This window comes from Pelobates fuscus, chromosome 10, assembly GCF_036172605.1.
Source record: "Pelobates fuscus isolate aPelFus1 chromosome 10, aPelFus1.pri, whole genome shotgun sequence".
Classification (NCBI taxonomy): Eukaryota; Metazoa; Chordata; class Amphibia; order Anura; family Pelobatidae; genus Pelobates; species Pelobates fuscus.
The window spans coordinates 140,270,991-140,286,063 of record NC_086326.1 but is presented as its reverse complement, the minus strand read 5'-3'; the positions used below and the strand labels follow the sequence as shown (position 1 = coordinate 140,286,063).

The window sequence follows — 15,073 nt, the reverse complement described above, 5'->3', positions numbered from 1 at the left end:
AACTATTAATAGCTTTCCTTCCCCCCTTTGCCTCCTTAGGAAACCATTATGCTGATGGAATGTACCAAGTACATTTAAAGGAGCCCTCTTCTTATTTCTGAACTTCAGCAACAATAAAATTAGATATAAAGATTTAATAATAATATTAAAGAGATGCTCTAGGCATCAGAAATACTACAGCTTGATTGTTCTTGCAGGTTCGGCAGTATAAAAATTGCCTTTTGTTCTAAGGAAATGCAGTTTTTACATTGCAGCCTAACTCCACCTCTGGTTGCTATCATTTGGGCAGCCAATAAAGGGACTTCGTGGATGTAAATGCAGCTCTATAAGGAGATGCTGATTGTAATGTATTGGTTTTCATGAAAAAGGAGATTGTTATACAAGTGAGGGGAACTAAAGGTAATATAAAGACTGAGTATGGGAGCTCCAGTTTAGCCCTAAAGCTAAATGAAAGCAATAAACTTTAACATTAAAAATAGGTGTTCATATTTCTAACATTAAGAGTTTGCCTTTAAACATGACAAAAATAAATAAAATAATACTAGTAATACTACCAAATAAAAATACTGCTGATCTGGTTTTGAAAATGTTAACACAATATATAAAAAATAATTATGCTCTATTTTGTAAATTAAAGTTTTGGTTTTTTTAGGTGATGTCCTTGCTATAACCTGTCCAAATGAACAGTTTTTCACAGCTTTACCAATTCGTTTCTCTTTTTTCACGTGTGCATTTTCATGTGTTTATTCAGAGAGTTCTTCGTCCCAAAACATTTCCCACAGTTTGAACATGAAAATGGCTTCTCTCCTGTGTGAATCCTCCAATGTGCAACAAGATGGGACTTTTGACTAAAACTTTTCCCGCATTCAGAACAGGAAAATGTTTTTTCTCCTGTGTGAATCCTCTGATGTACAACAAGATGAGATTTCTGACCAAAACATTTACCGCAGTCACCACAAAAAAATGGTTTCTCTCCCGTGTGAATCTTCTGATGTGTATAAAGGCTCGACTCACTGCTAAAAAACTTTTTGCATTCAGAACAAGCAAACGTTTTTTCTCCTGTGTGAATCACTTGGTGTCTGAGAAGACGTGATTTGTGAATAAAGCATTTCCCACATTCTGAGCAAGAATATTTCTTCTCTCCTGAGTGAATCCTCTGATGTGATTTAAAAGCTGGTTTCTGATTGAAACACTTTCCACACTCTGTACAAGAAAGTGGGGTGTCTCCGGCATGGATGAAATTATGTCTATAAAGACCTGATGCATCTCTGAAACAAACTTTACATTGAGAACATGCAATTGGTTTTTCACCTGTGTGAATCCTCCAATGGGTAACAAGGGATGACTTCTGGGTGAAACTTTTCCAACATTCTGAACAAGAAAATGGCTTCTCCCCTGTGTGAATTTTCAGATGTCTATTCAAAGTTGATTTCCTATTAAAAGACTTCTTACACTTAGAACATGAAAATGGTTTATCTCCTATGTGAATTCTCTCGTGTAAATTGAGATATGACCTGCGGATAAAACACTTCCCGCAGACGGAACAAGAGTACGGTTTTTCTCCTGTGTGAATCCTCTGATGTATAGCAAGATACTGCTCCTGTCGAAAAGATTTTCCACACTCTGAACAAAAAAAGGGTTTCTCTTCTGCAAAAAGTAACAAATGTTTATTCAAATAGTTCTTGCTGAACCGTTTCCCAAAGGACGATGGGAGAGGTCTTTGATAATTCGGATCTGAAGATGTATCCTCAGTGAGCTGGTATAAATGTCTGAGATTTTCTTCTTCTACATCAAAGCAACATTCCTCCTTTATGTTAGTAGATATATAATCTGACTGTGCATGTTCAGAGCATGTAAAAATATCTGTACTATTGAGATCTCCTTCACATGGACCCAATTCCTCCTTTTTATAAGTAGATGTGTATTCTGTCTGTGAATTATCTGTGGGTGTACAAATAACTGGGACTATGCTCATTCTTTCTTCGCAGATGGTAGATTCCTCTTTGACTTTAATAGCTAGATATTCTGCTTGTGTGTGTCGTGAGGAAGTATTATTATACACGGGTGTGAGATTTCCTGCATCGAGAAAGCAGCATTCATCTTTCACTTGAATTGTACATTCTGTATGTGGATGTTCTGCAGACTGAATTCCGGTGTTTGAGTGATTAATTTCTTCTGTGGAGTCTAAGCCCTTCTCACTTGTAGTAGATAAAGGCTCTGTGGGTGTATAAATGCCAGAGTCTACAATAACCCCCTCTACACAGGAGGCTGACCCCTCTTTGAAGTAGATCGAGGTATGTTCTGTCTCCATTTGTTCAGAAGAGTCTTTGAGATTTCCTTCCTTACGTAATAGTGGTTTATTGCCTACACGTCTCCCAGGTTTAGTCAGTTTCTTTCTTCTGTGATTGATCCTAAAACATTTCTTTTTCTGTTTTGCTTTTTGATTATTTTCATTTACACGTTTAGCTGGAACAGGTGGGTTATCACTTTCACTCTTGTCCTTGGAATCACCTACAGGAAAGAAATAAACTCTGATTAAGACTTCTGTTAAACAAGTCCAGTAGCTTCATTTTAAAAGCAGCTGGTTATAACACTCATTTTAATTTTGCAATATGTACACTGGCTGTAGAAATATGCAGCAATACAAGTGCAATAATACAAACAATAAGTGAATAAAATAATAAAATGTTTGCATTTCTAGGAGTGAAGTAACTTGACAAAGGGCCATTTGTGGGTCGAAACATTGTGTGTCATCCCCTGGTTCTACAAAATATGTCTATAAAGCATTAGAGTGCCTGGACATTTTTTCTTCAATTGGTATCTATATTTTGCTGTGCTGGTGCTGGCCCATGGTCTAGTTAACCCCTTAAGGACACATGACATGTGTGACATGTCATGATTCCCTTTTATTCCAGAAGTTTGGTCCTTAAGGGGTTAATTACCCTTTTGGCTTATGTGGATTGAGTCCAGTTCCCATTATTTTTCTGTGATATTTTAATTCAACTAACCAAATTCATTTCTTCACCTATTCTTGGGGAACACCATAGGGACAATATCTAAGAAAAATTAAGTTCTAATTGACTTGGTATAATGCACAAAAAGAAAAAAAGCTTATACTTGAATCTAATTGATCGTGGTCTACTTTGGAGTGAGCTTTCTAGGGGTCAATTAAATGTTTGAGTGATTTGGGTACATTGGTAGAATTGCCCATGGTTTTTTTTTTTTGTTTGTTTTTTTGCAGTGCATAGAAATATAGCAACACGCGTGCGGTACCCCAACGGCAATCCTCACACTGATTTTCATCGCTTATAACAATGGGTTTACGTGCACATTTTTTTAGTTAAGAAGATGTTGACCAGGTTTAAACATAAAGATAGGAATTTAAGTAGTGCTTGGTATTAGCTTAGCAGATCTAGCAATATCCTGCCAGTACAGTACAGACGGGTTCAAGATTATATATAGTATATTGAAACATAACCATTGAGCAACAAGTTGATGGGGCTGCACATTATAAGGGTGGATATAAGCAAGAGTATGGAGACATATTCAAAGCTAGGGTACAAGATTTATGGAAAACCATAGCATTTTTGTTCCTGTCTACTACACACAGTAACCCTTAATTGTAAGAGCATAAGGGGGGTCTCCGGCTGAGAGGCTGCATCATATTATTAGGCAAATAGCACTCATCAGTATGCGTTTAGTCCCAGGGTCTGTTCATGGCTTCCACCCTACGCCATCTCTTGAGGCTGTGTCTTTCTGTCCCAGGTTGAGGCTGAGTAGGGGTTCTCCGAGGCGCGTGTCAGCTGGTTCTGATTGCTGGTACTTTGAGCCCGGATTCGTGAGTGATGCCTAACCCAACACTTGGGGTATTCTCCCTTCCGTTGTCACCTGCAGGGGGTCTGCTGCTGAGGTGTTATTGCCTCTGACCTCTCTGGCTCCCGCCATTGAAATGCTGCACAGAGCTGATCCAGGTGTGTTAGCAGCCTGTCTCTGCGGTGTATGGGATCAGCGTTTCATGTGGGCGTCGTGGTGGAGCTGGCAATCGCCAGCTTGGGTGAGCAGAGTTTCGCTGTCACCTCCCAGCCTTGCCCATCTGGTAGGGCCCAAGTGTGCAGGAGCTGGTTTATGGATACCGTGGCAGACCGGGATGACCCCCGCCGGTCCATGGGGGGGAGGGGAAGGATCTTCGGTGCCCTACAGGACTTTGGAGTTGGGAGACCGGCTGCATCTCCCGCCCCGCAACAACTGCTAGGCCCCAAGTCAGACCTGCCTTGGCAAGTGCGCCCGGAGAGTTCATAGTGCCCCTGCTCCATTCCCACTGGGTGCTTTGTGGGGTGGGTAGGTGAGGTACCCGTTTAGTTTGGCTGGATTACTGTAAATCAGGCTCAATGTCGGCCACTTGATCAGAGCTCCGGGTGATTGCGACTTCTCCGCATGGCGGTCAAGCTCCGCCCCCTGCCCATGGGGTTTTTATCACTTGTCCGAAGCTTAAATAATGATTTTTGCATTAGGTCATATGATTAATAACCCAGGTAAAACATGTAGGGTTATTTACTAAGATATATACGCAGAAAAAGGGGAATACAGCAGGTACCAAAAATATACAGAACATAGTGTAATTCAGTTAAATAAAATTATTTGTGCTATAATTGAATCCACTCACAGGAATAAGGTGTAAATTGCGCTTCAAGGGTGCTTCCCCTGACGGAGATGGGGTGCTCCAATTCCCTTCCTGAATTTGTTTACACCACCGCAAATCAGGACTCCAGATAGTGGATGTTATTAAAGCAGATTTTATTTAATATAGATAAAGCCAATATAAAATTGTGCATAAAATAAAGTAAAAGTAATAGTTCCTACGCATTTCGTCCCCAAGATGGGATTTCCTGGGGGACCATAAAGTTAATATTCACAGAATAATAATGCTATAAAAAAGCATGCTTTTTTTGGCATTATTATTCTGTATGCTTTTTTTATTTAAGCATTATTGTTCTGTGATTGTTACTAACTTTATGGTAGTTTGCAATTAAAGGAACACTATGGCATAAGGGATACACACTTGGATTCCTAACTCTATAGTGTCCCTCTCTGTACCTCTAAATTGATGTCACACTCAAAAAAAATAAAGATTTTTCCCAGGCAGGACCTTCTCTGGCTTGATCCAATTCAATGCTCTTCATAGAGAAGCACTGGAGACCTAATGCACATGCGCAGAAAGTTCAGCACGTGCATTCAAACTTTCCCATAGGAAAACATTAAATCAATGCTATCCTATGGAGCTTCCGCATCACGTGATTGAGCTTTACTTGGTCAATCCAGTGGAAACAGCCCTAGTGGCTGTCATACTGACTTACCTCTGGACCTAACACTGTAATGTAAACACACGTTTTACATAGCAGGGTTAAGAGGACAGGGACAGTGCTGGTTATTAGCATAAAATGTCCAGAGTGTAGGATACTACACTCTGGACATTTTATGCTAATAACCAGCACTGTTATTATAGTCCATTCTATTTTATTTTATTTTATTGTTTTTGTGCATCTCCAATTTTGGATCTCTTTCTATCACCATCTGGAGACCAGACCAAAACTTCATTATGGAGACATGCTGTTTTACCACTGATTTTCTGTAAGTGCAATCTTTGTAATAAATTTTGTAAATTTTATACAATCTGCACTATTTCTATTTTCTTTTATTCCTGAGCAAAAGTGATATTGCCGTATAAGCGATTGAATCTGGAACTTCTCCTCTCCATATACTACGAGACAGACACCTGCTTCCACTGCTATCCAGTCTCTATCATATACATCTGATCCTTCATTTGGACAATACCCCTGACAGGGTGACAGGCGTGATTACCATCTCTCTTTTGTAAGTTCTCTACCACGTGCAAAATTTATCTTTGCCTTATTTACTTCACCATATTTTGTATTTTTTGCCATTCAATAGATCCCACGTTCACGATCAGCCATAAACAGGTTGTATTGTTTTGTACCACCCTCTACCTGTGTATATCACCCTTGGGGTTTTATACACGCTTTTGTGCATATTTTATATAGTGTGTGTGAGGTACACTTTTTGGGGGTGTGTCTTTCTAGTGTATTATATAGTAAGCTAATTTCTTTTGTCTGAGATCTAGTTAAGCTGGGACAGTAGTTAGTGATCATGCACAGCATCATTTTCTTATTATAAAATTTGCAGTTCTGTGGTGCTTTTATTACAGACGACCGATGTTTTATTCTTCATCCCACATAATAAAAATGTGGTTGTCAAAATTGTTAATTTTGGATGTATAATGCTTTCCAATGGGATTTTTGTTGCCGTTGGATTTCCTCATGCATAGCTTGAAGACGCCCAGCTTCATTTACGCGAACAAAAGTCGCTCAGCGACACGGAAGTCAGACAGCCACTAGAGGTGGAGTTAACCCTAGCAGGTAATTATTGCAGTTTCTTAAAGCTGAAGTGGTCTGGGTGCCTATAGTGCCCCTTTAAGAAAAGGCATCCCTGTGCAGTGATTCTTTTTCATCGCTTATAAATATACTGTGTACTGTGTACTTACTAGTTGAATCTATCACAAGCAGCACATACATGCTGAGATTGCACTCTGAAGCAAATGTTACCAGCTACTTTCTCTGAAATACAATCTTGTAACACTACCTGTATTATATTAGATCATGTGTGATAACATCTGTCCTATAAATATTAATGAGAGTAAAATGATCCACCTACCTAATAAGCGGAGGGGTTGATGATTCTCCATCATCACGTCCTTGTAAACATCCTTGTTATCTTCTAGATACTCCCACTCCTCCATGGAGAGATGGACAGTGACATCCTCACACCTTATGGGAACCTGACACACACAATGATACAGTCACCATCCAGACACAGCCCTTGGTTTTACTGTATAATGTCCCATTCCCAGCAGCCTCACCTCTTCAGTCAGCAGCTGGATGATCTGGTTGGTCAGTTCCAGGATCTTCTTTTCATTGTTCCTCTCACGTATCAGGGAGTGAGATGGAGGCACCATGCTGGAGATCTGGGTCTTGCAGGATTCTTCTGACACACAGGGACTGCTGATGTGCCCGACCTTATTTTTAGACTCCTTTGCAGCAATGTAATTCTACACATTGAAACACAGAACAATTCTATATCATATCTGCTAATATGTCTCAGTCCAGAACATAAAATTAAAACGAATTTGCAGCAACCTTAAATATACAACCTATGTTATGCTTATACCTGACTGAGTGAGGTTATAACCCCCCTTGTGTTTAACCCCTTAAGGACACATGACATGTGTGACATGTCATGATTCCCTTTTATTCCAGAAGTTTGGTCCTTAAGGGGTTAATCCCATGATATAATGGCTATTTGAAAATTAACAATATCAGAATCCCTCACCTCTCCAGTCAGCAGGTAGATGATCTCCATAATGACATTACCCAGAATCCCTCACCTCTCCAGTCAGCAGGTAGATGATCTCCATACTGACATTACCCAGAATCCCTCACCTCTCCAGTCAGCAGGTAGATGATCTCCATAATGACATTACCCAGAATCCCTCACCTCTCCAGTCAGCAGGTAGATGATCTCCATAATGACATTACCCAGAATCCCTCACCTCTCCAGTCAGCAGGTAGATGATCTCCATACTGACATTACCCAGAATCCCTCACCTCTCCAGTCAGCAGGTAGATGATCTCCATAATGACATTACCCAGAATCCCTCACCTCTCCAGTCAGCAGGCAGATGATCTCCATAATGACATTACCCAGAATCCCTCACCTCTCCAGTCAGCAGGCAGATGATCTCCATAATGACATTACCCAGAATCCCTCACCTCCCCAGTCAGCAGGTAGATGATCTCCATGGTGATATTACCCAGAATCCCTCACCTCCCCAGTCAGCAGGTAGATGATCTCCAACTGACATTACCCAGAATCCCTCACCTCCCCAGTCAGCAGGTAGATGATCTCCATAATGACATTACCCAGAATCCCTCACCTCTCCAGTCAGCAGGTAGATGATCTCCACAATGACATTACCCAGAATCCCTCACCTCTCCAGTCAGCAGGTAGATGATCTCCATAATGACATTACCCAGAATCCCTCACCTCTCCAGCCAGCAGGTAGATGATCTCCATAATGACATTACCCAGAATCCCTCACCTCTCCAGTCAGCAGGTAGATGATCTCCATAATGACATTACCCAGAATCCCTCACCTCTCTAGCCAGCAGGTAGATGATCTCCACAATGACATTACCCAGAATCCCTCACCTCTCCAGCCAGCAGGTAGATGATCTCCATAATGACATTACCCAGAATCCCTCACCTCTCCAGTCAGCAGGTAGATGATCTCCATAATGACATTACCCAGAATCCCTCACCTCTCCAGCCAGCAGGTAGATGATCTCCATAATGACATTACCCAGAATCCCTCACCTCTCCAGTCAGCAGGTAGATGATCTCCATAATGACATTACCCAGAATCCCTCACCTCTCCAGCCAGCAGGTAGATGATCTCCATAATGACATTACCCAGAATCCCTCACCTCTCCAGTCAGCAGGTAGATGATCTCCATAATGACATTACCCAGAATCCCTCACCTCTCCAGCCAGCAGGTAGATGATCTCCACAATGACATTACCCAGAATCCCTCACCTCTCTAGCCAGCAGGTAGATGATCTCCATAATGACATTACCCAGAATCCCTCACCTCTCCAGTCAGCAGGTAGATGATCTCCATGGTGACATTACCCAGAATCCCTCACCTCTCCAGTCAGCAGGTAGATGATCTCCATACTGACATTACCCAGAATCCCTCACCTCTCCAGTCAGCAGGTAGATGATCTCCATACGGACATTACCCAGAATCCCTCACCTCTCCAGTCAGCAGGTAGATGATCTCCATAATGACATTACCCAGAATCCCTCACCTCTCCAGCCAGCAGGTAGATGATCTCCACAATGACATTACCCAGAATCCCTCACCTCTCCAGTCAGCAGGTAGATGATCTCCATGGTGACATTACCCAGAATCCCTCACCTCTCCAGTCAGCAGGTAGATGATCTCCATACTGACATTACCCAGAATCCCTCACCTCTCCAGTCAGCAGGTAGATGATCTCCATGGTGACATTACCCAGAATCCCTCACCTCTCCAGTCAGCAGGTAGATGATCTCCATACTGACATTACCCAGAATCCCTCACCTCTCCAGTCAGCAGGTAGATGATCTCCATACGGACATTACCCAGAATCCCTCACCTCTCCAGTCAGCAGGTAGATGATCTCCATACGGACATTACCCAGAATCCCTCACCTCTCCAGTCAGCAGGTAGATGATCTCCATAATGACATTACCCAGAATCCCTCACCTCTCCAGCCAGCAGGTAGATGATCTCCACAATGACATTACCCAGAATCCCTCACCTCTCCAGTCAGCAGGTAGATGATCTCCATGGTGACATTACCCAGAATCCCTCACCTCTCCAGTCAGCAGGTAGATGATCTCCATACTGACATTACCCAGAATCCCTCACCTCTCCAGTCAGCAGGTAGATGATCTCCATAATGATATTACCCAGAATCCCTCACCTCTCCAGTCAGCAGGTAGATGATCTCCATAATGACATTACCCAGAATCCCTCACCTCTCCAGCCAGCAGGTAGATGATCTCCATGGTGATATTACCCAGAATCCCTCACCTCTCCAGCCAGCAGGTAGATGATCTCCACAATGACATTACCCAGAATCCCTCACCTCTCCAGCCAGTAGGTAGATGATCTCCATGGTGACATTACCCAGAATCCCTCACCTCTCTAGCCAGCAGGTAGATGATCTCCATGGTGACATTACCCAGAATCCCTCACCTCTCCAGCCAGCAGGTAGATGATCTCCATAATGACATTACCCAGAATCCCTCACCTCTCCAGCCAGCAGGTAGATGATCTCCGTACTGACATTACCCAGAATCCCTCACCTCTCCAATCAGGAGGTAGATGATCTCCATACTGACATTACCCAGAATCCCTCACCTCTCCAGTCAGCAGGTAGATGATCTCCATACTGACATTACCCAGAATCCCTCACCTCTCCAGTCAGCAGGTAGATGATCTCCATGGTAACAATACCAAGAATCCCTCACCTCTTCAGTCAGCAGGTAGATGACCTCCATGGTGACATTACCCAGAATCCCTCACTCTCCAGTCAGATGACCTCCATGGTGACATTACCCAGAATCCCTCACCTCTCCAGTCAGCAGGTAGATGATCTCCAGGGTGAGATTCAAGATCTTCTCACCCATCCTATCTCGGACCATTTTCAGAAGATTGTGGATTCAGCGGTTCTTGAAGTGAACTGTAGTCCTGAAATTAGAAAGCATATGTTACACATACCTCTAGAGGTGAACCTGCACTGAGAGGGATGGCTGAACATTTCAGGAGTTCTTTTGGCCACTGCCACCTAGTATTAAAAAGAGACAGATATAAGGTGTTGTGGGTCATTTCTACCACGGTCATCAAGGACAGAAACAGATATTTTGTATTGACTGAGAGTTCTCTCTTTGCCACCATACAAAGAGTTGCCAGATGTGTTGGGCTATGACTCCTGAGAGGCTGCTATGGTATTGTGAAATAAACTATTTTCCTATTGTAAACAAAATCCCACACAAGAGTAAACAGCAGACATCATGGACAGAGGAGAACAAAATGGCTGATCCCAGATGTTAGCAATGATGGAAGTATATTATTAAAGGGTTACTCCAACAACCATGACCAATTCAGTGATTTGAAATGGTCATGGTGGTAGGAGTCTGGATGTGCAGTGTTTCAGGCTGTCAATTTCAATTGAATGCATCCAAAATGTCTGTACGGCATGCTACCAACACGTAAAAATCTGCCTGCAAGGGGAAGATTGCTATCCCCTCCCACCATTTGCTCTCTCTGTTGCACATAGTGTTCCCACTCTCTTCCCTCACCGCTCTGAGCTGGCAAAATGGTGCAATCACAGGCTTCTCCAGTCCAGCTCTTGATTCAAGTTGAGTGCAAACTTTATTTTGCAGGTTATACTGCAAACGGAGGTGGTGACCTTCGTCAGTGTCCAACAGGGCATTTTACACAAAAGGGCTGGAGTAATCATTTTATATATTGCCCTTAAGGAAAGCAAAAAAAACAAGGAAAAAACAAACAAACCATGATACAGCCTTTTTAACCCCTTAAGGACTGAGCCAAATGTACAAGTTGTGAACAAAACAAAACGTAAACAAAACCTGGCATTTGCGCTATATGTCTGTCCAACCGTAATTCACCTCTTTCATATTAAATGCACCCACCCTTATTATATATCATTATATTCAGGGAAAACAGGGCTTTCGTTTAATATCAAATATTTAGGTATGGAACATAATTTAATATGAAAAAAATGGGAGAAAATAAGAAATGTTATTTTTTTAGTTCTACATGACATTTTAACTGTCAATGTCATAATACTGTTTGCTTTTACTGCAATAAAATACACATATTTGTATTCAGCAAAGTCTCACGTGTAAAACAGTACCCCCTATGTACAGGTTTTATGGTGTTTTGTGAAGTTACAGGGTCACAAACACTGGCAAAGTTAGCGTTAGTATTTGAAAACACCATAAAACCTGTACATGAGGGGTACTGTTATACTCGGGAGGCTTCGCTGAACACAAATATTTGTGTTTCAAAACAGTAAAAAGTATCACAGCAATAATATCGTCCGTGTAAGTGCTGTTTGTCCATGAAAAGAGCAAAAAATTTCACTTTTACTGGCGATATCATCGTTGGAATACATTTTACTGTTTTGAAACACTAATATTTGTGTTCAGCGAAGTCTCCCGAGTAAAACAGAGGGATCCATGTCCAGGTCAGTCAGCATGGGGAGCGGCCGTCTCCCCGCTGACCGATCTCCGGTAGCTCCTCTCCAGTGTGCGATTGCGCTGATTTGTTGGGGGATTACCCCAAAAAAGTGCAGAGTGAAGCTGGAGCTGAGGTTCAGCACAATCACTCTGCCTGGATGCTAGGCTCCGCCCCCCCTACATATTTTTTTTTATATTATATATAAATATATATATATATATAACAATAATTATATATTTAATCAGTATCAGTCTACGTGTAATTTGATATTAATATATATATATATATATATATATATATATATATGTATATAGTAAAATACACCTAGACAGTGTATGTATGTGTATATATATATATATATATATATATATATATAATTTTTTTTTTACACTTATTTTAATTTATTTTATTTGATCTCCAGCCAGCAGGGGGACTAACTGTCAATGCAGCAGGCAGCTAACCCAGCCATGTGATTGTGAGGTCCTCGTAAGGACCTCACTCTCACATGGCCGGGGGAGGCTGCAGGAGGGAGTCCCCCCAACCGCGATCGCCGCCAACCGGGTAAGTAAAAAAAAAAAAACGGAGGGCGTACTATTACGTCCTGCTGCGTTTAGAGACGCTTAGAATAGGGCATAATAGTACGCCCTCTGGTTTTAAGGGGTTAATTTCCCAAAATCTCCACAAAAACCCCATTGGAAGCATCTATAGTCCTCTTATCATGGGCTTGACAAATTTGCTTTGAATCTAGGAGCCAGCTAAAAAGTGCTGAGACAGATTGTTTTCAAACTTACAAAGCTTTATTTTCACAAAACAAAAATATGATTCTTAAAGGGACACTATAATCACCAGAACCACTAACAGACACACATACAGACACACATACAGACACACATACAGACACACATACAGACACACATACAGACACACACTTGGGACTTGCAAAAGCTGCAGACAAGAAAAATTCAGGTGTTGCAAGAGGTTTTTAGATATAAACCCAATGAAAAAAAAAATGCAGAATTAAAGGCAACTCATTGAAGTAGTCTGGGTGCAGTGCCCCTGTCTGTTTAACCCTGCAATTGTAATTGATAAACTGCAATAATTACAGTGCAGGGTTAAATCCACTTCCGGGTCTTTAGGCAACTTACACTGGACGTCCTCACGCTTTGCATAAGGACATACAGCGTCAGCTAAAATCCCATAGGAAAGCATTTATTTAATGCTTTCCTATGGGGATGTCCTAATGCAAATGCAGCACTCCCCGACAGTGATGGAGGATGAGCGGAGCTTGACCCAGGGCCATGGGACATCTGCACTGGATTCAGGTAAGTGAAGGAAAGGGTTTTTAAACCTTTATGTGCTCTGGGGGAGCAAGCGAGGGGGGCACTTGGGTGCTAGGAATCCAATTTGGTATTCCTTTAAATGCATTCATATTGTCATTTGGGGTATATCTACTAAACAGTGACTTGTATTTATTTTGTATTTGGGCCGTGGATTAAGCCAAACGGATATGTAGCTTTAGGTTTTTGTCCATGTTTCTGGGCTGCACCTCGATGGTCATTACATTTCTGTAATGTAATTTGGTGAGTATTGTTTGCAGTAGGTTGTATTGCTGACTTTTTTTATGTACTATCATCTTATAAAATGTAGCTCAATATAAATGAGTCCAAAATGGTACAGACATATCAGATGTATTTTTTGTTCCATGAGAGCAACAATTTATTCGACAATTTTAGATATCATAATAATAGAAAATTTAACCTTATAATCTGTCAAAATATTTACTTGTGATGTGCAAGGGGGTGCACTTTGTTTTTACTACCAATGAAAGCTATAGGTAACTTCATGTAATACAGTATATAATAACAGTTTTCCTTTAAGTGATCATAAACATAAGATCCAATGTTCCCAAAATATAAATTAGGTGCTAGCATCCTATATTGGTATCCCCTCCACCCCATAAAAAGTCATTTGTTTATCCTATAACTAACATTAAGACTATTTAATATTGTACACATATCCAAAACAATATATAAACCAAACATGAAGATACAGCATTAAATCATTACCTTGGGCAAAGTGTAGAATATTCTCCAGGTGCAGACATCAATAATAACCCTTGTAGTCCAGGAAGTTCAGATAATAGATCTAATTAGTCACACTGCAGACCAGGAAGTTCAGATAATAGATCTAATTAGTCTCAGTGCAGTCCAGGAAGTCTGAAAGAATAACATACATTGATCACGTGATAATAATAAATGACTAACTCATTACCTGTGTGTTTATATGTGAATAGTGACATGTGAAGGAGGGCCAGGTATGGACAGGTCATGTAACAGGTATTATTTCTATAAATCTATAGTCAGTAACCTCCCTCCCCCAGCACCAGGCAGCAACCTGTTTATTAGACCCTGGTGGACATGTTACCAGAGAGCTCGGAGACCTGCACCGGGGTCACGGTGAATTAATCTCCGTTAAATCCCATTCTACATTCACACATCGCCGAAAGAAAACCTCCATCAACACAGCTTGCTGCAAGAATAGGTCTGCCCGAATCAAACATGGCCGCCGCCTCCTTCCCATACCGGGGCCATCGCTCAGCTCTATGGTGTTTGGTACTGTCTAGCCACTCCTGGCATCTATGGTCACTGGGACTCTGTAGGACCAGCCAAGCTTCACAGCAAAGGGACAATACATGGCCACCACTGGCTAGTTAGAGGAAACTCTCCTGGGTAGAACAGTTATTGGCTAATGCCATCTGTGTCTCCAATAACCCTTTGTAGGACTCTGTATTTTAACCCTTTTAATCCCAAGTATTTCCAGTAAGGTGCCCCATTGTAGGAGATAATTATTGTCAACATGTGACTACAGTAAGGGACACTTACAGCTAGATATGTGCCCAACATGATATATAAAGATTTGGTCAAATGTTATTAAACCCAAAGTATTGTGACATTATCAACATTAACCTTGTACCTTGTATCTGAGAACAATAAAATAATCTTTATTATAATTTTTTCGTGCGTGTATATTATTTCATGCATTACTTTTCTTTTTTTTGCATATTCATTTTACGTTAATTCTACTACGCTTCCTCATTTCCATTCTATATATATATTTTTTTTATTTCATTTTTTCATTATATTTTCATTTTGTCATTTTAGCGTTACCATTTTCTCAGTCATTTA

General features: G+C 41.2%; 1 protein-coding gene across 1 annotated transcript; it reads right to left on the bottom strand.

Annotated features, from left to right (window-relative positions):
• Positions 1-317: 317 nt before the first annotated feature.
• Positions 318-14,440, bottom strand: LOC134574541 (oocyte zinc finger protein XlCOF22-like). The gene is made up of 6 exons (XM_063433661.1): positions 14,313-14,440; positions 13,955-14,104; positions 10,256-10,373; positions 6,935-7,123; positions 6,730-6,853; positions 318-2,511 (listed from the first exon to the last, which is right to left on the bottom strand). The coding sequence occupies exons 3-6, from the start codon at positions 10,325-10,327 to the stop codon at positions 722-724; spliced, it is 2,175 nt and encodes a 724-aa protein (XP_063289731.1). The 5' UTR covers positions 10,328-10,373; positions 13,955-14,104; positions 14,313-14,440; the 3' UTR covers positions 318-721.
• Between the last annotated feature and the right edge of the window lie 633 nt (positions 14,441-15,073).

Coding starts and splice junctions, on each gene's coding strand:
- LOC134574541 (XM_063433661.1), bottom strand. CDS start 10,327: ATGGTCCGAGATAGGATGGGTGAGAAGATCTTGAATCTCACCCTGGAG. Junction 6,854..6,934: donor TCCAGCTGCTGACTGAAGAG/GTGAGGCTGCTG, acceptor TGTGTGTGTCAG/GTTCCCATAAGGTGTGAGGA. Junction 2,512..6,729: donor TCAACCCCTCCGCTTATTAG/GTAGGTGGATCA, acceptor TCTTTCCTGTAG/GTGATTCCAAGGACAAGAGT.